The sequence below is a fragment of the Equus przewalskii genome, chromosome 21, assembly GCF_037783145.1.
Source record: "Equus przewalskii isolate Varuska chromosome 21, EquPr2, whole genome shotgun sequence".
Taxonomy (NCBI): Eukaryota; Metazoa; Chordata; class Mammalia; order Perissodactyla; family Equidae; genus Equus; species Equus przewalskii.
In genome coordinates this window covers 49,328,237-49,354,651 of record NC_091851.1, presented here as the reverse complement: position 1 = coordinate 49,354,651, position 26,415 = coordinate 49,328,237, and the positions used below count along the sequence as shown (strand labels likewise).

Here is a 26,415-nt window from a genome sequence, read left to right as displayed (position 1 = left end):
GGGTGGCGGGATGGGGCAGGCAGAGGAGCTTGGTTCATCTGGGAAGTGACTAGGGGCCCTGCAAGGGGCTGAGCACAGTGAAGCAGATAGGGGCTCAGGGAGAAGGCAGGCAGCCCAGTGCTCCAGCCCATTCCGGAACATTCCACACCTCAACAAACCCAGGCCTGGATCCCAGCACAGCTGTCAGCTGTGCACTAGCCACGATCCCTCATCTGCCTACAGGAAATAAACCCTGCTGCCCCGGGCTGCTGAGAAGACTGGAGGTCTGTGGAATGCTCAGAACATTCTGGGCCAACTAGAGGCCTAAAGAGGTGACAGGTGGCACTTCTCATCCTAACAGAAGATGCACACGGAATCAGGTGTCTCGTTCTAAAAGGTGACTGCACTGGAAACTAAGGGCTGGACCAGGAAGACTCAGCCCCAGCAGTGCCAACAAGCGTGTGGTCCCAACACCCTCAACCATCCAATGAAAAGCTGGCAGCCCCTCCTGGGCCTCCCAACATGAAACAAGCCCCACTGGTGTGTGACACCAGCAACGCCCACCGGGTGGCCAGGGCCAGGTGGAACACTGCAAGGACAGAGCCCCAGATACCCATTTTCCATCTCAGCACCAGGCAGAGCCGGGGGTCAAGGGGTCAGCTCCCAATCCCTCACCTCCCTGGCTTGGTGACGCCGTTGTCATCTCCAGGCAGCTCGACAGCATCAATGGCCCCCTCCAGACGAAGCAGGATCACTGAGAGACAAGGGCTGGTCAGGGGCAGGTCCCACCAAGCAGAGAGCAGGAGGGGAGGGAGACACTTACTTTTGAGCTTTGCAATGTCTTCCAGCTCCATGTTCAGCCCTGGCAAGAGAAAAGCGGGCAATGCACTGCCTGCACCACCCAGCTCCACCACCCGCCTCCAGAAGAGCCGTGCCTGGAGTGTCCACGTTGGGAGGCCAGGAGACGGGAAGGAGAGGAGGCTCTACAACCCCTGCAGCCCGGACTTGACCTGGAAGCAGCAGTGTGAGCTTACGGGTGTCTCGCCTTTAGAGACACTGTGTGAACATGCACATGTGGACACGATTTCTAGCTCCATCCACCGGAAACCCAGGACAATGACCAACCCAGCAACAGGGAGCGTCCCAGTGCCCGCACCGTGGGTCTTGCGATACCATCTCCCATCAAAAGAAACCAGGGTTTCTTGGAGATGTGGCTGATTCCAGGTCTGAGGCAGGAAAAGCACGGATGAGTGTGGAACATGCTGACTCCCCATCAGCCACCACTGGGCCACGTCAAAAGGACACAGGAGCCAACGAGACAACAGCTGAAGATGGGACCCCTGAGTTCAATAGTGATGAGACTCACAATGAACTAAAACCATCATCTGTGTTTAAATACACATGCCTGCTGATGACATTAAAAACTACTCCCCTCCTGAGGGTGACAAGGGACCAATAATAAGTTGGGAATACAGGAGTGATGTCAGCATCATGGCAGAGTGAGCTTTCCCAGTACTCTCTCCCCTCCACCAAAGAACAAAAAAGATATTCACACTCCAACAGAACACATCCACACACAACACAAAAGACATCGGAGAGATCCAAGCAGCCATACTATGACGGAGGGCCGAGAGGTGGGAGCTCCCCTTACAGCAGGTGGAACGGGGTAAGAGAAAACTTCGCTCCCTCCCCAAAAGACTGGGATCCGGCACCACATGCGGCCTCCGAGAGGGAAGGAACGGGGGAGGGGATACTCGTCCTCGGGAACATCAAAGATCCCTGAGATACCTCGCAGCCTAGGGGCAAGCCCCTACCAAGGTGAAAGCTAACGCGGGGGTGACTTCATCAAGCCAACACCCCAGGAGAGCAGATAGCGAGGGCAGAGCAAGAAAACCCAGAGAGCACGCAGGAGAAAGCGCCCCTCCCACAACCCGCCCAGTGCCGGCTCAGTGCCTGGGATCCTGGCGGAATGCAGAGAGCTCAGAATATGCAGTGCTTGACCCACACCCAGTGGCAACAGGCGGTAACTGCGACCAAATAAAACCATGCGCAAAAACAGAGCCATGCCCTCTAGCAGTATCAAACATCATGTTAAATCTCCAGACCAGTACCCAGACATCGGTCCTGAAGACACAGAAATATGTAATCTGAATGACAAAGAATTCAAAATAGCCGTCATCAAAAAATTCAACGAGGTAAAAGAGAACATAGAGAAACAATTCAACGAGTTCAGGAGCTACTTCACAAGAGAGATTGAAACTATAAAGAAGAATCAATCAGAAATATTGGGGATGAAAGACACAATGGAAGAGAGAAAACAAAACATGGATTCCCTGAATGCTCGAATGGACATCACAGAGGAGCAAATCAGCATAATCAAGGACAGACATGTTGAAATGCTCCAGACAGAGGAGGAAAGAGAAATACTACTAAAAAGAAATGAAGAAAGTCTCTGAGAAATATCTGGCTCCATTAGGAAATGCAACATAAGAATTACAGGTATTGCAGAGGGAGAAGAGAAGGAGAATGGAGCAGAAAGCTTGTTCAAACAAATGATGGCAAAGAATGTCCCAAACCTAGAGAAGGAGATGGAAATCCATGTGGAAGAGGCTTCCAGATCTCCTAGACTTGTCAATGTAAAAACACCTACTGCAAGGCATTTAGTAGTGAAACTGGCAAAAGTAAATGACAAAAAAAAATACTAAGGGCAGCAAGGCAGAAGAAAATAACCTACAAAGGAACCCCTATCAGGCTCTCAGCAGATTTCTCTGCAGAAACCGTACAGGCTAGGAGATAGGAGAGACTGGAACGACATATTCAAATCTTTGAAGGACAAAAACTTTCAGCCAAGAATACTCTATCCAATGAAAATATCCTTCAGATATGGAGAAATAAAAACTTTCCCAGACAAACATAAGCTAAGGGAATTTGTAGCTACGAGACCCCCCACCACAAGAAATCCTCAAGAAGGCCCTCATACCTGAAAAAAAAAAGAGAGAGAGAAAGGAGTTACAAAGCATGGAGTAAGAAGATAAATAGGTAGACAAAAGCATAAAATTGTAGCTATACATCAGAACAGGTTAGCAAATACTCAAGTATAGCATTAAAGATAAAGGGAAGGAAAACACCAAAAACAAAGATAACCTTGTCATTGTAACCATAAAATCATAACACAAGATGGAATAAGATGTGAGAAAAACAACTTAGGAGGGGAAGAGGAAAGGGACTGAATCAGTTTAGTCTAAGAAAATAAGAGGCCATCAGAAAATGGACAATCTTATCTATGAGATTTGAATACAAACCTCATGGTAACACCAAACAAAAAAGCACAACAGAGACACAAATAATAAATAAGGAGAAAACAAAGAAACACAACATAAACTACATAATTCAATTGGTAGACCAAAATACACAGGACGAGAAACAAAGGAAATGCAGGAGAACTGGCAAACGAGTGATAAAATGGCAGCGTTAAGCCCTCATATAACAACAATCACCCTAAATGTAAATGGATTGAATTCTCCAATAAAAAAACAGAGACCCAACAATATGCTGCCTCCAGGAAACACATCTCAGCTCCAACAACAAACACAGGCTCAGAGTGAAGGGATGGAAGATGATACTCCAAGCTAATGGCAAACAAAAGAAAGCAGGTGTCGCGATACTTATATCAGACAAAGTAGACTTCAAGATAAGACAGGTAAAGAGAGACAAAGAGGGACAGTATATAATGATCAAAGGGACACTCCATCAAGAGGACATAACACTTATAAATATCTATGCACCCAACACAGGAGCACCAAAGTACATAAAGCAACTATTAACAAACCTAAAAGAAGGTATTAACAGTAACACCCTAATAGTAGTGGACCTCAACACTCTACTCATATCAATGGATAGATCATCCAGACAGAAAATGAACAAAGAAACAGTGGAATTAAATAAAAAACTAGACTAGATGGACTTAATAGACATATATAGAACACTCCATCCAAAACCAGCAGAATACACATTCTTCTCAAGTGCACATGGAACATTCTCAAGGATAGACCATATGTTTGGAAACAAGGTGAGCCTCAGTAAATGTAAGAAAATTGAAATAATAACAAGCATCTTTTCCAATCACAATGCTGTGAAGCTAGAAATTAATTATAAGAAAAAAGCTGAGAAAAGGACAAAGACATGGAGACTAAACAACATGCTATTGAACAACCAATGGATCATTGAAGAAATTAAAGGAGAAATCAAAAAATATTTGGAGACAAATGAAACTGAAAACATACCATACCAACTCATACGAGATGCACCAAAAGCCGTATTAAGAGGAAAATTCATCGCAATACAGGCTCACCTTAACAAACAAGAAAAATCCCAAATAAGCAATCTCAAACTACAGCTAACTGAATTAGAAAAAGAAGAACAAACAAAGCCCAAAGTCAGCAGGAGAGAAATAATAAAAGTCAGAGCAGAAATAAATCCTATTGAAACAAAAAAGGCAGTAGAAAGGACCAATGAAACAAAGAGCTGGTTCTTTGAGAAGATAAACAAAACTGACAAACCCCTAGCCAGACTTACAAAGAAAAAGAGAGAGAAAGCTCAGATAAATAAAATTAGAAATGTGGGGCTGGCCCAGTGGCCGAATAGTTAAGTTTACGTGCTCTGCTTCAGCAGCCCAGGGTTTCACTGGTTCGGATCCTGGGCGCAGACATGGCACTGCTCATCGGGCCATGTTGGGGCGGCATGCCACATGCCACAACTAGAAGAACCCACAACAAAAAATATACAACTATGTACCAGGGGCTTTTATCTTTAAAATAAATAAATAAATAAAATAAAATTAGAAATGAAAGAGGAGAAATAACAATGGATACCACAGAAATATAACAGATTATAACAGAATACTATGAAAAGCTATATGCCAATAAAAGGGACAATCTAGAGGAAATGGATAAATTCTTAGACCCTTACAACCTCCGAAAGCTGAACCAAGAAGAAACAGATAATCTGAACAGATCAATCACAAGGAAAGAGATTGAAACACTAACAAAAGTCTCCTGAAGAATAAGCCCAGGACCGGATGGCTTCCTCGGAGAACTCTACCAAACTTTCAGAAAGGATTTAATACCTATCCTTCTCAAGCTATCCCAAAACATTAGGGAAGATGGAACACTTGCTAACACATTCTATGAGGACAACATCATTCTGATACCAAAGCCTGACAAGGACAACACAAAAGAGGAAAACTACAGGCCAATATTGCTGATGAATATAGATGAAGAAATCCTCAACAAAATATTGGCAACACAAATACAGCAATATATCAAAAGGATCCTACATCATGATCAAGTGGGATTCATACCAAGGACACAGGGATGGTTCAACATCCGCAAATCAATCAATGTGATACACTACATTAACAAAATGAGGAATAAAAACCACATGATCATCTCAATAGATGCAGACAAAGCATTTTACAAGATCCAACAGCCATTTATGATACAAACTCTTAACAAAATGGGGACTGAAGGAAATTACCTCAACATAATAAAGGCCATATATGACAAACCTACAGCCAATATCATACTCAAGAGGGGAAAAGTGAACGCCATCCCTATGAGAACAGGAACAAGACAACGATGCCCATTATCACCACTCTTATTCAACGTGGTACTGGAGGTTTTGTCCAGAGCAATCAGACAAGAGAAAGTTTTATAAAAGAAATTCAAATAGGGAGTGAAGAAGTGAAACTCTCGCTGTTTGCAGACATGATCTTATGTAAAGAACACCCTAAACAACCCATCAGAAAATTATTAGAAATAATTAACAACTACAGTAATGTTGCAGGGTACAAAATCAACTTACAAAAATCAGTTGCATTTCCATACTCTAATAACCAACTTACAGAAAGAGAACTCAAGAATACAATTCCATTTGTAATCACAACAAAAAGAATAAAGTATCTAGGAATAAATTTAACCAAGGAGGTGAAGGACTTATACAATGAAAACTATAAGACGTTATTGAAAGAAATCGATGATGACATAAAGAAATGGAAAGATGTTCCATGCACATGGATTGGAAGAATAAACCTAGTTAAAATGCCCATACTACCCAAAGCAATCTACAGATTCAACGCAATCCCAATCAGAATCCCAATGACATTCTTCACAGAAATAGAACAAAGAATCCTAAAATTCATATGGGGCAAGCAAAGACCCCAAACTGCTACAGTAATACTGAGAAAAAAGAACAAAGCTGGAGGCATCACAATCCCTGACTTCAAAATGTACCTCTAAGCCACAGTAATCAAAACAGCATGGTACTGGTACAAAAACAGACACACAGACTAATGGAACAGAATTGAAAGCCCAGAAATAAAACCGCACATCTACAGACAGCTTAATCTTCGACAAAGGTACCAAGAACATACAATGGAGAAAAGACAGTCTCTTCAATAAATGGTGTTGGGAAAACTGGACAGCCACATGCAAAAGAATGAAGGTAGACCATTATCTCATGCCATACACAAAAATAAACTCAAAATGGATCAAAATTTGAAGATAAGTCCTGAAGCCATAAAACTCCTGGAAGTAATATAGGTAGTACACTCTTTGACATCAAATTTAAAAGCATCTTTTCAAATACCATGTCTTCTCAGACAAGGGAAACAAAAGAAAAAATAAACAAGTGGGAGTTCATCAGACTACAGAGCTTCTGCAAGGCAAAAGAAACTAAGATCAAAACGAAAAGACAACCCACCAATTGGGAGAAAATATTTGCAAATCATATATCCAACAACGGGTTAATCTCCATAATATATAAGGAACTCACACAAATGAACAACAAAAAAACAACCAGCCCGATCAAAAAATGGGCAGAGGATACGAACAGACATTTTTCCAAAGAAGATATACAGATGGCCACCAGACACACGAAAAGATGTTCAACATCACTAATCATCAGGGAAATGCAAATCAAAACAACACTAAGATACCACCTTACAACTCTTAAAATGGCTATAATCACTAAGACTAAAAATAACAAATGTTGGAGAGGGTGTGGAGAGAAGGGAACCCTCACACACTGCTGGTGGGAATGCAAACTGGTGCAGCCACTATGGAAAACAGTATGAAGACTCCTTGAAAAACTAAAAATAGAAATACCATATGACCCAGCTATCCCACTACTGGGTATCTATCCAAACAACCTGAAATCAACGATCCAAAGTAACATATGTACCCCTATGTTCATTGCAGCACTATTCACAATAGCCAAGACATGGAAGCAACTCAAGTGCCCATCGACCAATGACTGGATAAAGAAGATGTGGTATATTTACACAATGGAATACTACTCAGCCATAAAAAAGACAAATTCATCCCATTTGCAATAACATGCATGGACCTGGAGGGAATTATGCTAAGTGAAATAAGCCAGACTGAGAAAGACAGACACCAGATGATTTCACTCATATGTGGAACATGAACAAACACACAGACAAAGAAAGCAGTTCAGTGGTGACCAGGGGAAGGGGGTGGGGGAGGGCACATGGGGTGAAGGGGAGCACTTATGCAGTGACAGACAACAAATAACGTACAACTGAAATCTCACAATGATGTAAACTATTAGGAACTCAATTAAAAAAAATAAGTTGGGAATAAATTCAAACTCCCAAATTTGAAAATTGGGAAAATAAAGGGGGGGAGCGGGAATCAAGCATTTATCCTGCCTTCCTACAAGAATGGTATCACCATGGGGCCGGCCCAGTAGTGCAGCAGTTAAGTGCACATGTTCCACTTTGGTGGCCCAGGGTTTGCCGGTTCAGATCCCGGGTGCTCAGCAAAAAGAGGAGGATTGGCAGCAGATGTTAGCTCAGGGATAATCTTCCTCAAAAAAAGAGAATGGTATCACCAAACAGCAGATGAGGTGAATGGTAACTTTATAAAATTATTCCTGACCAATTCAATGACAGAGTCAGCATGTCCCTCCCCCCTCAGAATCCCCCAATAATTAATGAATCTAGGCACTGAGCATAACGGCATTACTATCAAAACAGTGAACCCACTGCTGTGTGCCTCCTGATGAGAAAAACACACCACCACCTGAGTCCAGCAAGGGCCACAGCGGATCTCACCATCTACACGCCAGGAAGAGAGGCCTTAGGAGAAACCAACCCTGCTGGTACCTTGATCTTGGACCTCCAGCCTCCAGAAGTGGGAGAGAATAAGTCTGTGCCGTTGAAGTCACCCAGTCTGTGGTATTTTGTTGAGGCAGTGCAAGCAGACTAATGCACATGGGAACTCCATGTTTAACTTTCTGAGGAATAGCCTGCTTTCCATAGCAGCTGCACCATTTCACATTCCCACTAGTGATGTACGTAAGTTCCAGCTGTTCCACATCCTCATCAACTCTTGTCACTGTCCATCTTGTTGATAATAACCATCCTCCTAAGTATGAAGTGGTATCTCATTGTGGTTTTCATTTGCATTTCCCTGAGGACTAATGATGTGTCTTCATGTGCATACTGGCCCATTTGTACATCTTCTTTGAAAAAATGTGTTTATATCATTCGCCCATTTTTAAACTGGGTTATCTTCTCCTTGAGTTATAAGAGTTTCTGACATATTTTAGATTGGCAAAAAATTCCCTCTGTTCAGTGGGTTATCTTTCTGCTTTCTTGATGGTGTTCTCTAAAGCACAAAAGTCTTTAAATCTGATGATGTCCAATTTATCTATTTCTTCTTTCGGTGCTTGTGTTGTTGGTGTCATTTCTAAACAATCACTGCCTAACGCACGGTCATGAGATTGACACCTATGTGAATAACCCCCACTTCTTAAGTGTGACCTTCTCCAAAAGAGGACAGAGTGGAAAGGAGGGGCAGACCCTCCTTCCTATCAGGTGAAGACCCTGATAGAGATGACCTCAGCCAGAGGATCAAGGTCGACATCAAGAGTTGTCAGTCACACTGAGTTGACAGTATGGACACTTGATAGCATGTGACGAAAAGGTCACTTTATATCTGCGCTCTTCTTCCCACAACCCCAGTAAATCCAAGAGAAAAACATCAGACAAATCCCTATTAAGGGACTTTCTACAAACACCTGACCAATCCTCCTCCAAAGCATCAAGGTCCTCAGAAACAAGGAAAGTCTGAGAAACTGTCCCCGATAAGAGCAGGGTAAGGAGAGGGGACTAGTGTCCTGTGGTCTCCCGGGACAGAACAAAGACAGCAGGTGATAACTAAGGACATGGACCACTTCACATCTATTAGGACAGCCATTATTGAAAACACATAGTCCCTGAATTGCTGAAAAGATGTTCAGTTTCACTTCTAAGAGAAAAGCAAATCAGAATCACATCAAGACCCATTTTCATCTATTAAAATGGCAAGGGTAGGGTCCGGCCCCGTGGCTGAGTGGCTAAGTTCGTGCACTCCGCTTCAGTGGCCCAGGGTTTCACCAGTTTGAATCCTGGGCGCAGACATGGCACCGCTCAACAGGCCACGCTAAGGCGGCGTCCCACACGCCACAACTAGAAGGACCCACAACTAAAAATATACAACTATGTACTGGGGGTCTTTGGGCAGAAAAATGAAAAATAAAATCTTTAGAAAAAAATGGCAAGAGTTAAAAAGACTGACGTCATATTCTGCTGGTAAGGCCCTTAGGACACAGAGGCTTGTGCCTGCTGCTGGTGGGAATGCAAACTGCTCCCCGTGACCAGGGCGTCTGCAGCATCTGACAGGGCTGCCAACAAGTCACTGTGAACTCCACAGCCCTGCTGCCTGGAATTTACCCTGAAGAAACACCTTGAGGGGCCAGTCCCATGGCTGAGTGGTTAAGTTCGCACACTCCGCTTTGGTGGCCTGGGGTTCACCAGTTTGGATCAGTGGCGCGGACATGGCACCGCTCCTCAGGGCACACTGAGGCGGCATCCCACACAGAGGAACTAGAATGACCTACAACTAGAATATACAACTATGTACTGGAGCTTTGGGGACAAAAAAAAAGAGGAAGATTGGCAACAGATGTCAGCTCAGGGCCAATCTTTAAAAAAAAAAAGAAACACCTCAAACATGATGAAAGTACGGATGCACTAGGTTACTCGTGACAGCACAGTCTGTCACCACAAAACACTGGAAACAATCTACATGCCACACCAATGGCTGGACAGACATGGAAGATCCAGAGGAGGGAGCCAAGAGCCAAGGAGAGGGGTCTCTGTGAGGTGAGGCCTCCCAGGACGCCTCAGAAGAGCAAGATACAGACAAGTGTCGACAAAACACAACACAATCCTGTGTGTGGGAGACAGAGAAGAGTAAGTAAAATATACCTGTATCTGCTTCTTTTAAAAAAAGCAAAGAAAGGGGGCTGGCCCCGTGGCCGAGTGGTTAAGTTCCCGCACTCCGCTGCAGGTGGCCCAGTGTTTCGTTGGTTCGAATCCTGGGCGCGGACATGGCACTGCTCATCAGACCATGCTGAGGCAGCGTCTCACATGCCACAACTAGAAGGACCCACAACGAAGAATATACAACTATGTACCGGGGGGCTTTGGGGAGAAAAAGGAAAAAATAAAAATAAAAAAATAAAAAAATAAAAAAAAAAGCAAAGAAAGAATAAACCGGAAACTAATAGGACACTTACCTTGACTGAACTACGACTGCAACCTCTGCAACCACGTTAATGTTTTGAATACTCAAAAAAACAGTAATGATAAAATCATCACGAATGGAGAAAAATGGAGTAAAAAACGAAATACAAACAGAAACAAATGAGCCTAAAATGAATAATATAACCACAATGAAGCAGGAGGAAATAACCCAAGACACTTTTGAACGTAGTATTTTCACCATGTGGTCTCAGACTACTGACAAAAAGGATGTGCACACATATCTAGGTCTATTGAGTAGACTTTCATTCCTCACAAGTGGGTTAGCAATTCTAAAACAACCATGTGAGTGTTCTAGGATCAAACAGGTAAGTAAAATACTGAGGAAAACGGAAGCTGCTTTTCTATGATTAGAAAGGTATTACAAATATGGGAGGGGAGAAAGCCAGAATGAGCTGTGTAGCACTGGACTAGAACTGGAGGGGAGAGCACGAGCTGACCATTCTACACACACTGGCACGTGAGTGTGGGCGAGTGAATGAATGTAAATACTCAGATACTGAAATAGAGGCGTAAGTATGTAAAAGACCTTCCCTACAGGAGAATTCCAACTAAGGAATGAAGAATAAGAACATTCGCCATTTTGCAAACATCATGGTAATTATTAATTCAGGGAAGAACCATTAACAGATGCCACAAATTAGTTAAGAATTACAAATGGGAAAACAGTAACTTCACAGCAGAAAAACCAGGCAGGCATCGTTTAACCGTGATCGCCAATAATGTGACAGACATGCTGAGTCTCATGATACGCTGGACTGAGGACACAGAACTTCTGGGTTATTCCTGCCAAAAGACAGCAACTTGAATCAAACCACAAGGACACATGAGACAAATCCAAGCTTCCAGGCGAGCGGGGGGCTCCTGGGGACCTAGGCCAGAGAGATTCAGGAGGGCTCAGGCCAGACCTGTTTTCACGCTGCTGCTGCCTCTCCTCCTACTGACACACTATCTGCCTTTCCCCCTCTTGTCTTGCGAATATACAGTACAATTTTCCACAGGCCACATGTGGGAGGCTGAAATGGCCCCCAAAGATGTCCCAATCCCGGGAGCCTGTCAACATGCCACCCTCCACGGCAAAAGGGACTGTGCAGGTGTGATTCAGTCAAGGACCTTGAGATGGGAGATGACCCTGGATTCTCTGGGTGGGTCACTGTCAACACAGGGGCCCTTCCAAGTGGAAGAGGGAGGCAGGGTGCCAGAGTCAGAGGGGATGGGACGATGGAAGCAGACGCTAGAGCGCTGTGGGGCCACGAGCCTAGGAATGGGGTGCCTCTAGAAGCTGCAAGAGGCCAGGAAACAGATTTTCCTCTGGAGCTGCCAGAAGGAAGCAGCCCGCTGACCCATTTTGGACTGCTGAGAACTGTGAGACAGTAAGACAGTAAGTTTGTGCTGCTTTAAGCCACTAAGTCTCTGGTCATTTCTTACAGCAGCAGTAGAAAACACACACAGCATATGATGTGTGATATCACAGCACATCAAATTTTTTAAATACAGTTATTTTTTCAGAAAAGTGTTTTGTTAACATGTTATAGATTGAATTATATCCTCCAAAAAGATACGTTCAAGCCCTAATCCCTGATGCCTGTGACTGTGAGCTTATTTGGGAATAGGGTCTTTGCAGAGGCACTCAAGTTAAGATGAGGTCACAGTGGACTAGAGTGGCCCTAATCCAGTGACTAGCGTTCTTAAAAGAGGAAATTTGGACACTGACACAGGGGGAGAAGACCGTGTGAAAAGGGAGCAGGGGCTGGAGTGATGCGTCTACAGGCCAAGGACTGCCAGCAGCTACCAGAAGCCGGGAGACAGGCCTGGAACAGATGCCCATGGAGCCTCCAGAAGGAGCCAACCCTGCCAACATCTGGATTTCAGACTTCTGGCCCCCAGAACTGAGAGGACAGATTTCTGCTGTTTTACTCCTCCCAGTTTGTGCTACTTTGTTTCGGCAGCCCTAGGAAGCGAATACAACGTGTCATGGTCTGTTGTTTAGATGAATAAGCAAACGAATTTTTAAAAATTTTTCAGTTTTCATTTCTAATACAGTGATTATTGATAAACTCACATAAACCAAATTCAGTGAGTTTTAAGAATATAAAGTTTTAAGGATGTAAAAGGTCCTGGAGCCAAAACGTTGCAGAACCTCTGTGCTAAACAAATGTATTTACAACCCCTCCCTGCACCAACGCAGGTGCACGAGTGCATCAGAGGAGGCCAGAGACCCACGCCCAGAGGGCAGAAGGAGTTGCCTGCTGAGAAGGACAAAGAGGGAGCCCACCCGCCAGGGGACTGTTTCCTTCGGGGTCTGTTCATGGGCATGACTGTAAAGGGAACGAGGAAGCTGAGGCTGTTCTCGCCCACACCCCATGTCCCACATCTGAGAGAAAGACACAGGAGGACATCTGACGATGTGCACAGTCCAGGGTATAAATGCTAAACCCCACAGGAGAACATCTGACGATGTGCACAGTCCAGGGTATAAATGCTAAACCCCACAGGAGAACATCTGACGATGGGCACAGTCCAGGGTATAAATGCTAAACCCCACAGGAGAACATCTGACGATGGGCACAGTCCAGGGTATAAATGCTAAACCCCACAGCAACCACAGAGTGGGGACATCTACTGCAAAGCAGTCTGCGTGAGCCAATTCGGATCCCTCATCAGCCACTCAGAGGCCGGGTGGAATGCATGGACAAAGCAAGCGGGTCCACCAACAATGCCTGTGTGCACTGTGACTACCGCTGTGTGAGGCAAACCCCGGAGAGCAAGCTATGAGGAGAGGAAGGTAGTGCAGACAATGCTCACAGCTCGTTAGGAAATGTCCTCATCGTTAAAACACTTGGTTTTCACTTTCACACAGGAGCGGGGAAGTCCACACCAGCTGGGACAGGATGGAATGGCCTGAGGCCCTGAGAAGCCTCTTAAAGAAGCTGATGTTCTCCCCAAAGGTCAACTTGAAAGAAGTCCCTGGGCAGACTCTGGCCTCCAGGACACGAGGCCACTCCACAGCCCATCCCATCAGCCCACCTGAGCTGCTGGAGTCTGCACTGAACTCTAGGAGCAGGTCACCCTGCTGCGCCACCTTGGTCTGCTCCTCCAAAACCTGGTCTATGACGTCCAGTCCAGAGGCCACGTCGTGGGGGGTCAGGTCAAAGGACGCCGATTCCTCACACATTTTCTCCTGAAAGCCCAAGCATGCTGTGTTACAGTGGAGCAGGCACAGGGACTCGGGGACTCTGGGAAGCAGCGATGCGGCAGGGTGCAGAAGGCAGCCCCACCCCATGGTCTCTAAGACGGGCTCACAAACTGGTCCAGAGATGACTATCTGGCCACACTACTGTCTGGAAACAATTCTACTTGAGCTGCCAACATTTCACAATTGGAAAATTTCCCAGTAAAACCAAATTTCCGGCTTCTCTCAAAAGTCGTATCTGACCCACCGGGCCCACCATCCCCCATGGCAACAACTGCTTGGGGCTGAGGTGGCCACTGCCATCCCAGGATGCGAGAGTCTCATGGAGCCTCCCCTAGGCTCCGGAGCATGAACACAGCTGCCCCGAGGAGCCTTTCTTCATGTCCTGGTCAAGGCTGGCCACTCCTGGAAACATAGGGCCCTGAACAGAGGCCACAGGAATGGGCGGAGAGGGGTACAGGTGACATGGAGGGGCTGGGCGGTGGCCCCTTTGAGCCTAAGTGTGGCCACCAGAGGGCAAGTGTCAGGCCAGCTGGCCACCATGGGACAGAAGGGAAGAGATTGAATAAGCTGACGGCAGGAGGGGCCTGTGGGGGTGTTTCACGGAAAAGGCTGACACAGCCGGCCAGCGCACCTTGCCCAGGTCCACTTGGTCCCAACAGCCAGGGAGGCCGGGGTTTGGACAGGTCTGCACCATTCTCCACAGGAAAGTGGGCAGGAGGCAGTGGGTATCGAGAAGGCCGTCTGGACACTCACCACGTTGTGAGCTTCATCAAAGATGACAACGGTTCCTTTCAGGTCGATGCTGTGTGCCCGGCGACTCTGGAGCAAGAGGAGAAGGAGGCTGAACTGGAGCCGAGCAGGGCAGCCACTGCCCCTTAGGGGCCTGCAGAGGCCAGGCAGGGAAGGGAGAGACCAAGGCAAGTGGCAGGCAGGGGAAGGCTCAGGGAGGTACAAGCCTCCTGAGTGCTGGTTACCACACTGCTGGGAGGCATGGGGAAAGGGCCTCTCACACCTGTGCTGGGGGGGCAGCTGGCCACGGCCACCAGGCACTGCCCGCCCCCCGAGGAGGTGGACCTGAGGCATCTGTCCTGGCGACAAGGGAGCAGACAGGCAGCCCCACGCTGCACAGCCAGAGTGGAGGGGGAAGGCCACACCAGCCCTCCACCTGGTACACCCCTGGGGACAGTGCAATGGGAGTGAGCTGGGGTGGGATCTGGCCTCGGTATTTCTTTTCATCAACTTAATTTGAAGTTCAACTTCCATAAAGTGCCCATTATAAGTGTGCAGATGAGTGCTGACAAATGTGAGCGCTGCACAGCCACCAGCCAGAGCAGGAGACAAGACTTCCCCTCCCCACCCACAGGAGCTCTGTGCTGCTTTTTGAGAGCAGAGATCGGATTTGCCTTTTCTAGGCTGTCCTGGAAATGGAGTCAGGCAGCAGGGCCTCCTGTGTCCCCTCTGGGTTGGTGTGTTCTGAGACCCACGCATGTTGCTGCACGTAGTGGCAGGTCACCCTTTTGATCATCTGTAGGCTCTGACTTAGGGACATCCACCTGCTGATGGACAGGGGCTATCCCCAGCTCAGGCAACTGTTAGTGAAGCCCCAGGCACTTGCTGTGCAAGGCTCTGGGGCATCTCCAGAGCAGGGCGCCATGGCACATGCCCACCAACAACGGCCGAGACCTCCATGCTCCATGTCCTCAGTGGTTCTTCTACGTCTACTTAATTTTAGCCATTTTGATGGGAATGCAGGGTCCCCTCTTGTGGCTCTTGTCTGCTTTCCTCAGGACCAGTGATGCTGGATGCTTTCCACAAGCTCGCTGCCTTGGGCACCTGTCTGTCTCTTTGGTGCTGTGCCTGTTCGGACTGTTGCCAAGGGTCGGCTAGGTTGTCTGTTGAGTTACAAGAGAGGTGCAGTCCTCTGGGCCCAGCCCTCTGAAGGACAACTATACCAGGAGCCCTCTTTCCTTTCTGTGACTGGCCTTTAAATTTTCTTAATTTGCCTAACTCTTTCCAAGAGACCAACTTATCGATTTTTGTCTTTATGGCTAGTGTCTCGTGTATCTGAGCTAAGAAGCCATGGCCCTTGCAACTGCAGTGACACATGCTTTCTCCGGGGAGTCTCAGGGTTCCAGCTGTTACTCGCAGGTTAACTGTGTGAAGGACTGGCTAAGATTCATTCTTTTCCGAATAGGCATCCAGCTGTTCTAGCTGCATATTTTGGAAAAGGAACCCAAACCTCTCCTTTCCCCACTGAAACACCTAGACAAGCTTGTTGAGCACCAACTGCCACAGGTGCAGGTCTGTTCTGTACTCACTACTCCGCAACACTGGCTGGCACTGCCCTATCTTCATTTCTGCACCCTGCAGTAAGTCCTGAAGTCAGAACTGCGAGCCCTCCAACTTGGACCTTCTTTGTCAAGATCGTCTTGCTCTCTTAGATCTTTTGCATTTCCATGTAAGTTTTAAAATCAGTTTATCAGTTGTGATATGACTATCCCAGGGTGGGGCCCAGGCCCAGGCGGCCAGCTTGAAAGCACTCATTTGTAAGAATCACATACAACTCCTCAGCAAACCCCACTGGCTCTCTGTGCCCAAGTCTGGGCCACCTCTCAGGACCTGCCCTCACCCTCCCATGCACCTCACCTTCCGCTCTGCTCCAGCCACTTGCTCCAGGCAACAGGCCAGAGTTCAACGCCCTGGCACACTTGTGCCCACTGCTTGCCCAGGCAGCGGCTGCTCCTTAGAGGCCTCCCTGTTGGTGCAGCCCCGTCTCCACCCTGCATGCTCAGTTCCCCTTAGGGTCCTTACACACCACCAACTCGTGCGCTTACTCTCCCGCTGTCTACCCAGCCACTAGACGCAAAGCTCCACATGGTGGCGCTGGTCTCCCTCACCTCTGCATCCCAGTGCCCAGACTTGCGCCCAGCATGGCAGGATCTCAGTGAACATCTGCCACAGGAACAAACGGATCAACACAGGCCGGACAGGAAGACATCCAGTGCTGTCCTTATGTGAAGTACAAGTCACTGAGCACATGGAACATGATGCCCCCTACGTTAAAACAGGAGGGGCACACAGACGTGCATGCACACGCGTTCCAAGGGATGAGCACAAGAGGAGAATACTCCCTGGCTACCTTATGGTGCCCAACTGCAAAGAGAGAAGCTGAGCTGCCAGGACAAGGTCAGGGACTGGCCCTGGCTGCAGCCTTGGGGTCTCTTCACTCCTGCCAGTCCGCTTGCTCCCAGAGAGTTCAGAATGATCGATCCATGGCCCTGGGCTGCTTACAACTGCCCTGACCAGTGAGGGAGGCCAGGTCGTCCCACGTATGCCTGCTGCTCCGAGCGAGGGTCTGATCCCAGGACCTGAACCAGCAAAGTTTCTGACGGCCCTTCATGAACCCAGGGACATTCTTTTGACATCAGGAATCACCAGCTACACAGGCTGAGACCTCACCTTGGCATCCAACAAGTAGTTGTACGGCATGAAGATGATGTCAGCCTGCTGCTTCAGGTTCCGGGAAAGGTAGTACGGGCAGAGCCTGGGAGCAGGAGAGGAAGAAGGCACTGTGAGCACCACATGCAGGCCTGGGGGGGCATTCTAGGCCCTCAGAGGGGCTCCCACAGGCTGAGGCGGGAGCAGGTGGTCAGGACGGGCAGCAGTGACACTGGGCCACAGCCCTGAAGCTGGGCTGGATGCTGCGTCCTCTGATGGGCACGCAGAGGGAGGAGCCCTGGTGCTACAGGCGGCTCGGACAGAAGCGGAGCAGGACAACAGGAGAGCTGGCTGCAGTGCCATTCACTCCATGCAGTTTCCATCATGTGAGACAAAAAACCCCAACCCTCTTCCAGAGTAGATCAATTAAGTAATCTGAAACAAAACACATGCCCTATCTTATCGCAACTCCAAAAGCCCTGAAGCTCTAAGAGGTCCCAGCAGGCTCAGAGCTGGGATGCCAGCTTGAGGAGAGTGTGTGTTCAGGGAGAAGGAAGAGGACATGCCCCCTGGGTGCTGAAAACCAAATTGGTCCACAACCCATGGTGGTAAGGGAGTGGGGTCCTCACTTCCTATTTGACAGTCCTCAGAAGTGCTGACATTTCTTCATACTGAACAACTGTCAGTTTCATGATTAAAAAAGAAAAAAAAGAAAAGAAAAGAAACGCATGTGCCTGTGCATGCGATGGGAGAGCTGGGCCGGGGAAAACGCAGCTGGCCGAGGCCCCACCAACGGCTCTTACTTGTGCCGGTTCCCACTCTTGACCAGGTCCTCGATGTCCAGGATGGGGGCAGCCAACTCCTGCTCCAGGCTCTTCTCTGTGGATACGAGCAGGAGTGAATACATGCCCTCAGATCCACTGAGTGCCCCAGACCCCAGGGTGAGACGCATGACAGAATGGCTCCTACACAGTGGGCAGCCACCACCCCAGGACCTTCACTTAGGCAGGACTGAGGTACCCAGCCACCTCGAGACTCACCAGAGAGAATCCCTGCCCTGTGGGTCTCAGGGTCCCCCAGGGAGGGCCCCGAACCTGAAGTGATCCTGAGGGAGCTCTGCTCTGCACCCCAGAAGGTGGCTGCTGGCCTGAGGCTGAGCATCAATAGGAGATGGGACCCCTGGGGATGGCGGGCAGCCCCTCAGCCTGTCACTGCCACCCCAGACACTCTTGAGAACACGCAGTGTCTCCCACAAACCCTGCAGGCATCTGTCCTGTAATTAGGCTTCACTGGCAGCAAGTTTCTTCCTCTTGCTTCCCTTTCCCACCTGTGAGAACAGGCCCAGAGTCTCCCTCTAAAGGCAAGCTGGGCTCCGCAGAGCCGGAAGCAGGAATATTGGGCTGTCACTGCCTGCCGGTAACAGTGCATGGAGCACAGATCTGAGGCTGGGCAGACAGGAGGGGCAGGGGGTACCGAGGCAGAGCCCACCCCAGGCCCAACAGCCCCAGAGCCCTTTCATTAGGGTGCAATGGCTGCGTGGCCCAGGGCACAAAGGAGGAGTACAGGCCCCCCAACTTGGCCCACAGGAATCCACTGGGGAGCTGCTTTACCCCAGCGACTGCAGGGCCCACGTCCTGGTGGGCAGGACCAGGGGTCCCCTCTAACAAGCACCCTAAGAAGTTTCAGGACATTCACATGTGAAGCCCTGGCTCCCGGCCCCACTGTGGCAGGCACCAGGACCAGCCTCTAACTACAGAGGCCGGAACACACGGGCTCAGTGGCGACCCACCCCCAAGATGCCCCAGAGACAGCAGGCAAGGGGAGGAGGAAGAGTCAACACTCAGTGTCACCATAGCAACAGACCAGCCAATCCCAAGCTCGGCAGCAGGCCAGCTGGAGAGCTCAGGAACCTTCCTTCAAGGGGCAGCAAGGAGGAGGGGCAATGAGGATGGGGGGCAGTGAGGAGGGAGCAGTCAGGTAGAAGGGGCAGAACAGGTCTCCCAGGGCTGATTCAGTGTGGAGACACCGCAGGGGGGCAGCAGGGCCCTTTGCTTGCCCCCCAGGACAGAGGTTATGCAGGGTTCCAGCTCTACATTTCTCTCCTTACTCCCACACACAGCCCTCCCCCTCCTCTCAGACCCCTTCTGGGGTCTCTGCCCACTTTTCTCCTTCCTCCGAGGGCTGGGCAGCTGCTGAAGATGCCCCCTCACATCCTGCAGGGGTGGGGGACAGGGGAGGCTGAGACAGAGCAAGGAGTGCAGGTTTATGGTGAGCAGACCTCCCCCTACACACAGTGAGACTGAGAACAGAGTAGGTGGGTTGTGACTGAGGAGACAAATGGAGGCCAGAGCCAGCAGGCCAGCTGGGACAGCCGCCCTGCTCTGCCTCACAGGACCTAGGACCGTGGGGATGGGGTCTGCGGCTCAGGGAGCCAACATGCACCAGCTCCAGCAGCACCTCCACTGTGGATGGAAAGCTCCCCTCAGCTCCCACCCCGTTCCCTGGCCTCCTGGCCCCTGCCTGCTCAGGGACCCTCCGGCAGAGGCAAGGGCAGTGCAGGCAAGGGACCCAGCAGATGTGGGCTGGACCAGCAGAGCCGGCGAGCTGACCCACAAGCAGCTGTGGAAAGGTGGCTGGAGCAGGTCCCACCCAGTGCTGCTCAAAGTCGCTGGCCCATGGTGAACAGGGCACCTGAACCCACTACCTTTGCCAGGGATGTAGATGAGGGAGGCAGCCTGGTGGGGCAGAGAGGGGACCACTCCACTGAGCATCATGAGGACGACGCCAGTGCCTGTGCGAAGACAGGTCTGAGGTGGGACGGCTGTGAGCAGAGGGGCGGACAAGGGCCATCAGAGACCCTGACACCTACAGGTGTGATGCAGGCAGAGGAAACAAAGCAAGGCAGTCAGCTGTCCCCTGCCTGGGGCTAGGACCAGCTGACACAGGCCAGAGAGACTGGTAGCTGCCCTCATCTGGGGTCACTGGGGGCCAGGCCGATGCTCAATGCTTCCCATGTACCTTCACTGCTGTCCCGAGGGTCCTCGGTGCCACCAGACCAAAAAATGCAGCAAATGAGAAGGCAGAGAACAGTGAGCTCCAGGAGCCTGGGTCCTCACTGCAGAGGCCAAGCTGTGCAAGGGAGCGGCCCCCACGCAGCCTCGACTCGCAGCCAGTCATGCCCTTGGAGGGCCTGAGCCCATGCCACATCAGGCACATTCTCCTCCCATCTCTCCAAGGGCAGGGCACAGGGACGCCTTGTGCTGGCCGGTGAGGGACCCCAGCTTAGGCCTCTGGAGCACAGTGCTGTCCTGACCCTCCTCTGCCCAGCACAGGTTGGCACACTGGGTACTCCAAACCCCAGAGCAAACAACAGCCTACAGACCACCAACGCCTATGAGTGCTCTGGGCCCATGTCACTGCTGCTTCAGGGTCTGTGTCCCAAGCCTAAGGCAGGAAACAGAGGGAACCGTGACCCAACAGAAGTGCAACCCCCCACCCCAGCCACAGAGTCCTGAATGCAAACAGGAAACTGTAGAGGCCACACCTCAGAGAAGCCTCTCTGCCATCACCTCTGCCTCCAGAAGTCCTTGACAGACACGAGGTGCAGCCACGCACTGCAAAGGCAGAGATGTGGAGGCAAGCTCCTCCACTCTGGACCCCAGAAAAGGAAGCAACAAGAGACAAGGAGTCCTGGCCACAGGGCAACGGGCGCCTGCAGTCACACACGTCGAGCAGCACTCGGCTGGCCATTGTCACAAACCACGTGTTCATCACTCTCCCTGTCTCTGGATGAGGCTGTTCTCACAGCACCAAAGGCTAGAGGTGTCACTAGGACTCCCAGGACTCCGAGAGAGCCACACCCAAGCTGTGACACATGGCAGCGAAAGGACAATGCAAAATCCGGAAAAGGAAGACACCTGAGGAGTCTGGGGGTCCAGAGCAAGCTTCCAGAACCCCCTTCCCAAGCTGACTCCCCCAGGATGAGCTGTGACAATATGTGAAATGCTGTCTACCAGGAAGCTTGCCAGAGACCAAGTGTGCAAGGTTTTTACTGGGGGGGCTGGTCACGCAGGCACCCCTGCCTGGCAGGCACCAACATTCCAGACTCCCAGAAGGATGCAGGTGCTCAATACAATCCATGGTGTCTGCACAAACAGCTTGGACCTAGGAGCCTCTCCTATCCAATCAGGGATGGTGGGGACCCTCCTGAAATCCAAGTGCCCGTCCCAAGCGAGACCAGCCTTGCCAGCAGGCGTTTCTGAGACGGAAGCCTTCCCTAGGCCTGCAGTGCGAGCTCTTCTGCACGCAATCCCCTGCAGGTCCCTGGTCAGAGACAGTGCCCAGGTACTTCCCTCACCCAGCTGAGCAGGATGCGGCTGCACTGGAGCCCCAGGGGGCAAGAGCCACCAGGCTGTGAGGCCACCAAGCTCAGCCCTAAGAGGCCACAGAGGCTCCACTCCCAGTTTGCTGCCTGCTGACGGACAGGCGCAGCTTCCATGAACCCTATCTTACCTTCTACATTGTTGTAGAAATGACAGGAGCGACTCGCCACCTTCTTGCGGCACAAGTGGATCTAGAAGAGAAAGGAGGTGGTCCCAGTTAGCACGATGGCCAAGTAAGGGCACACCACCAGCCCTGCTGCCCAGCGTGTGAAGGCCAAGCCCCACTCTGGCCCTTGCCCACCGCCAGCCACCCTCTGGTGGAGGCCCAGCTCCACCTCCACCAGCTCTTCATGTGCCATCCTCTAGTGGCACAGCAGGGGCTCTCAACGCCAAGGCAGCACCCACCTAGCAGAACCAGAGACGGGGTAGGTGCCCCAGGAACCCACCTGCATGTGGTTACTTTCCTGCTTCTTCACCTCAGGGTGGATACACAGCTGCTCCCGGGAACCCAGCACACACACCCTGGGCCTAGCAGAAGAGAGAGCCGTGGGGTCGAGAACCAGCAGACAGTAGCCCATGGTGTTGTCCAGTAGCGTGACTTGTTAGGGACACACAGGGAGCTCCAGGAAACTTGGCTCACGTGTGCACATGGGCAGCCAGACAGAGTGTCCGTGGCCAGAATATGCCCAGGGCTTGGGAGGGACTTTCTCTGCTGTGTGGCCCACTTTGAATCATGGCCCAGGGTGAGCGCAGAGACAAGGCAGGGGAAATGGGATACATGGGAGGAGACTGCTGAACATCCACAGTGACCCCAACATCTCTGTGCTCCCTCACGCAGGAGGCCGGGACGGGACACCAAGGCTCCTGCAGCAGTTCTGCCGGGCTCCGACACGGGGCCGACCCTCCTTCCCCCATCATGTGAGCAGCTGCACTGACCCCCACCCACAGCTGACACCACAGTGTCTGCAAGGGACTCAGGGGGTGAACCCAAGGTCAGCACATAAACTCAAAGTTGCTTTCTTACAAGTCGTGGGAAGCAGAGATAGCCTGGCCCTTGCTGTTGTCCTGCACCCCAGAGAACAGCCTGCCCTCAGGGTGGGGCCCAGGCAGAACACCACCATCAACCACCGTGCCGAGGCCATCCCCCATTACCCTGAGGCGGGGTGAATGCCGCCTAACCCACCGGTAGGAGGTGTTCCGAAGCTCGCTGATGACCTGTGTGAGCTGTGAGTGGGTCCTGGAGGCATAAATGATCTTTGGGATGTCTGTGTAGCAAGCTGCCCAAGCATGAGAAAGCAAAACAGGTCATGGCTCAATGAGATAACGTTCCCGCATGCTGTTAACCCGGGGCACTCGGCTAACTCTACCCTGAGGACTGCTGAGCATTGACTGGACGCCCCATACTTGCGTCCAGGAATGGGTTAAGTGGGTGTCTGCAGTGTCCTAATTCGGTCATCAGGCTCCGACACTAGGTTTATAGCCGGAATGGTGGGAAAGGACATGGCAGCTACAACCCTCCCTGTTTGGCTGTGCTCAGAACCCTGCCCACCCGCTCCATCCCTTCCTCACCGACTAGGGGACAAGGGATGAGGGAGAGGGGCTGAAAGGAACTGAAGGGAGCGTCACCTGTGTTGTCGCCATCGCCATCGGAAGCAGCATTCCCCCAGGACGACAAGGCGCGATCTGGGAAGAGCTCCCCTTGTGCCCTCGCGGCAATCTTGCGGGCAGAGATGGCGTCATGGAGGTGCTCCCGCCAGGCCAGCGTGGTGCAGAGGAGGCACAGGGTCTTCCCCGTGCCCGTGGGGCTCTCCAAGACGCCGTTCACTTTCTGAATGGGGTCAGGAGCAGGGTCACAGGGAAGCTGGGAGAGGCGCTACAGGCCACACAGCCCACCGAGACAGGCGGCCCAGCAGCCTCGGGGCAGCTCTGCGGGCAGCGCCCCCCCCAGGAGGTGACAGGAGCCCTGAGTGATAGTGGCAATTCCATAGGACAGTGTTTTCACCCTCAACCCAAAGGCTGTGGTTAACTCAGTCCTCATTAGCAGACAGTCTGCAGGTCATTACCCAAAACGGGACACTACTTTGCAGACTAATATAAATAGTAAGATGATTAATTAGGTGCCAAGCCCCAAAATAGGATATTGTTCTATGATTCTGGATCCAGGCATTTACACTACCTGAGGGGAACCTGATGGCCTACATAGCTCTCAGATGGAGCCTGAGCTGGGGGCCTGGGGATGCAGGAAGGCAGAGCTATGCTCCCAGCTGCCACAGAACCAGGCTCCCGACTGCCACAACAGCAGCCAGGAGCCCAGATGCAGACCCAGCCCTCAGGGGCTGGGGCCGTGGGCTGGGACAGGAGGGTGCGCTAAGACACCCAGCAGACAGCAACCTGCAGCCCTTCCACCTTCCTGCACACCCTGGAGGTTTAAAGGCTTTCTAAAGCGAGGGCTGTCCTTCTATGTGGAAACGCCTCGTCCAGATCCTCAAATGGCTGGCTGCTCCTCCTCGCTTGGCCTCAGCTCAGATGCCACCTCCTCAGAGAGGCCCCCAAGGTGCTCCCAAGCCTATCACCTTACATCTTTTCTTCATAGCTTTCATCGCCATGCATAATTATCTTTTCTGTTTCCTTGTTTATCATGTCTCCTACCCTACCTGGACCACTGGCCCTACTTATGACTGAGTCCCGTGTCCAGAAGAGAACATTTCACCCCACAGGACCTGGCTGGAGTGAACAGGAAGGTGGAAATACATCAGGCCTTTTCGGAAGCTCTACCCAGGCTGACCCTTCCCCCAGGTACAGACCCCTCCCTCTGCGGCTCTACCTTCTGCAGACACTCCAAGACCTTGGTCATGTACTCCTCTTGGCATTTGTACGGCTGGAAAGGGAAGTCCACCGTCACACCGTTCAGGGTTATCTTGGGCATAATGGCCTGTTCTCAGGAGGGCACAGAGGTTGCTGAAATGCAGGCTGTCTGGGTCTGTGAGACAGACCCTCTGCACATCTCGGGACCTCAGCCACTCCAGGTAAGTGATGCCAGCCTGCGGCGCTGGGACACAATGCTGTTCTCCCGGGGAACCCCTAGGGCACAGAGATGGGGACGACAAAAAGACTGTGGCCAGCCTTTCTGGAGTGCCAGGCCACTTGACCAGCCATCTCCGGCAGCGCTTCTGTGGCCAAGGTCTGAAGGCAAGCCCGTGACACCCTATCGCAAGGCATCTGGGGAGGTGAAGCACCTAACGCATCAGCCCTGCCTGGTTCTCCCGCCCCACACGACTCCATCCTGCTCTGGGAGAGGCCACCCGGCTCAGAGAGACGCGAGAGCCAGAGCCGGGCACAGCCACACCTGCTTCGCCGGGCAAGAATAACTCATTTACCCCCGCCAGAGCCGGACGGGCCAGATCCCAGAAGCCCCTCCCGGGCCTGGGTGGCCTGGACCTGCGGCCCCCGGGGCCCCCAACCCTCAGCTCCCCCGGCCTGCCAGCCCCACCCCTCCCAGGTGGGCCACCGGGCCCACGAGCGAGCGGAGCGCCTGCTGGACCCGGGATGCGAAGCCGCGCGGCCCCCGCAGCCGCGCGACCCCTCTCGGCCTCAGCTCCGCCTGGACACCGGACCAGCGGGCGGTCCGCACGCGGGCGCGGCGGCCCCTCCCGGCAGCCCGGCGCCCGGTGCGGGGGAACTACCGGCCCCAGCGCGGCCGCCGCTCTGCGGGGGAGGGGTGTGTGCGTCGGTTCCGGGGTCCCCGCGGGGGGCCTCCACGCCCGGGGCCCTCGACTCACCCTGGTCGGCCGAGGCACCGCCACCGCGTCCCCGCTGTCAGCGGTTCGGACTTCGCGGGCTGAGGCGCGGAGCCGTCCCCCAGCGCGCTGCACTTCCGCCCCCAATTCCGGTCCGCCGCGCCTTGCGCCGGGCGGAAGCCGTTCCCCGGCCGACCGGTCCGCGCGCTGCCCGAGCACTGGGTTCCGGGCCCCACCCTGCCCTTCCGCTGACCCTGAGCCCGGGCCCGCACCTCCGTCGCCTGCGGGCAGAAACCGGGAGCCCGCCCGCCCCCTCCCTCGACGTCGCCCCACCAGGGCCCCCGTTCCGCTGCTCCTCCCCGGGGCACGCTATCTCCGCTGCCAGGACAACTGCACAGGCCTGACTGGCTTCCTCTCGTTTCTCGAAACACCCAGGTCTATTTAAGACTCCGGTCTGAGCAGATCACGCCCCCTAAAAGCTGCAAATGGCGGCCCCTCGCCTATGACCCGGCTCCTGAGAGCCTTACAGCTCCTCTCCTTGTGTACCCGGGGTCCCGCTGCTTTTCCAGTCAATGTCCCCCACTGGTGAGGGCCAGGCCCTCTGAAACCCCAGGACCTAGCACCAGCTGGCAGTCAACAGCGGGGCCCCAGGGTCCGCACAGCTCTGTGGGGTCAGAGATGTTTGTCTAGGCGACCCCAGCACGTCCCACAAGGCAGCAGGAAGAAGCTGACGCTGTGGGCCGGCCCGCTAGCGCAGCGGTTAAATTCGCAGTTCAGCTTCTCGGCGGCCCGGCGTTCACCGGTTCCGATCCCGGGTGCAGACATGGCACTGCTTGGCACACCAGCTGTGGTAGGCATCCCACATATAAAGTAGAGGGAGATGGGCACGATGTTAGCTCAGGGCCAGGCTTCCTCAGCAAAAAGAGGAGGATTGGCAGCGGTTAGCTCAGGGCTCATCTTCTTCAAAAAGATAAATAAATAAATAAATAAAAGAAGCTGATGCTGCAGTGACTG

General features: G+C 51.7%; 1 protein-coding gene across 50 annotated transcripts in view; it reads right to left on the bottom strand.

Moving 5' to 3' along the window:
• RTEL1 (regulator of telomere elongation helicase 1) overlaps positions 1–26,415 on the bottom strand; it is a 44,569-nt gene that overhangs the window by 16,507 nt on the left and 1,647 nt on the right. For 49 of the 50 annotated variants that reach the window (XR_011530893.1, XR_011530892.1, XR_011530899.1 and 46 more), the window contains exons 1-12: positions 25,444–25,574; positions 24,489–24,745; positions 23,291–23,492; positions 22,848–22,941; positions 22,111–22,192; positions 21,795–21,855; positions 18,086–18,161; positions 17,304–17,388; positions 14,598–14,663; positions 13,676–13,829; positions 803–841; positions 655–733 (exon numbers count right to left, since the gene is read on the bottom strand). Coding sequence is in view for 40 of the 50 variants with exons in the window: in XM_070588636.1 (XP_070444737.1) it covers positions 655–733; positions 803–841; positions 13,676–13,829; positions 14,598–14,663; positions 17,304–17,388; positions 18,086–18,161; positions 21,795–21,855; positions 22,111–22,192; positions 22,848–22,941; positions 23,291–23,492; positions 24,489–24,590 (1,040 nt within the window). In the remaining 10 variants the exon portion in view is untranslated. Of the gene's footprint in view, positions 1–654; positions 734–802; positions 842–13,675; positions 13,830–14,597; positions 14,664–17,303; positions 17,389–18,085; positions 18,162–21,794; positions 21,856–22,110; positions 22,193–22,847; positions 22,942–23,290; positions 23,493–24,488; positions 24,746–25,443; positions 25,575–26,415 lie in introns of those variants that run through there. The other variant, XM_070588671.1, reaches the window with a different exon arrangement.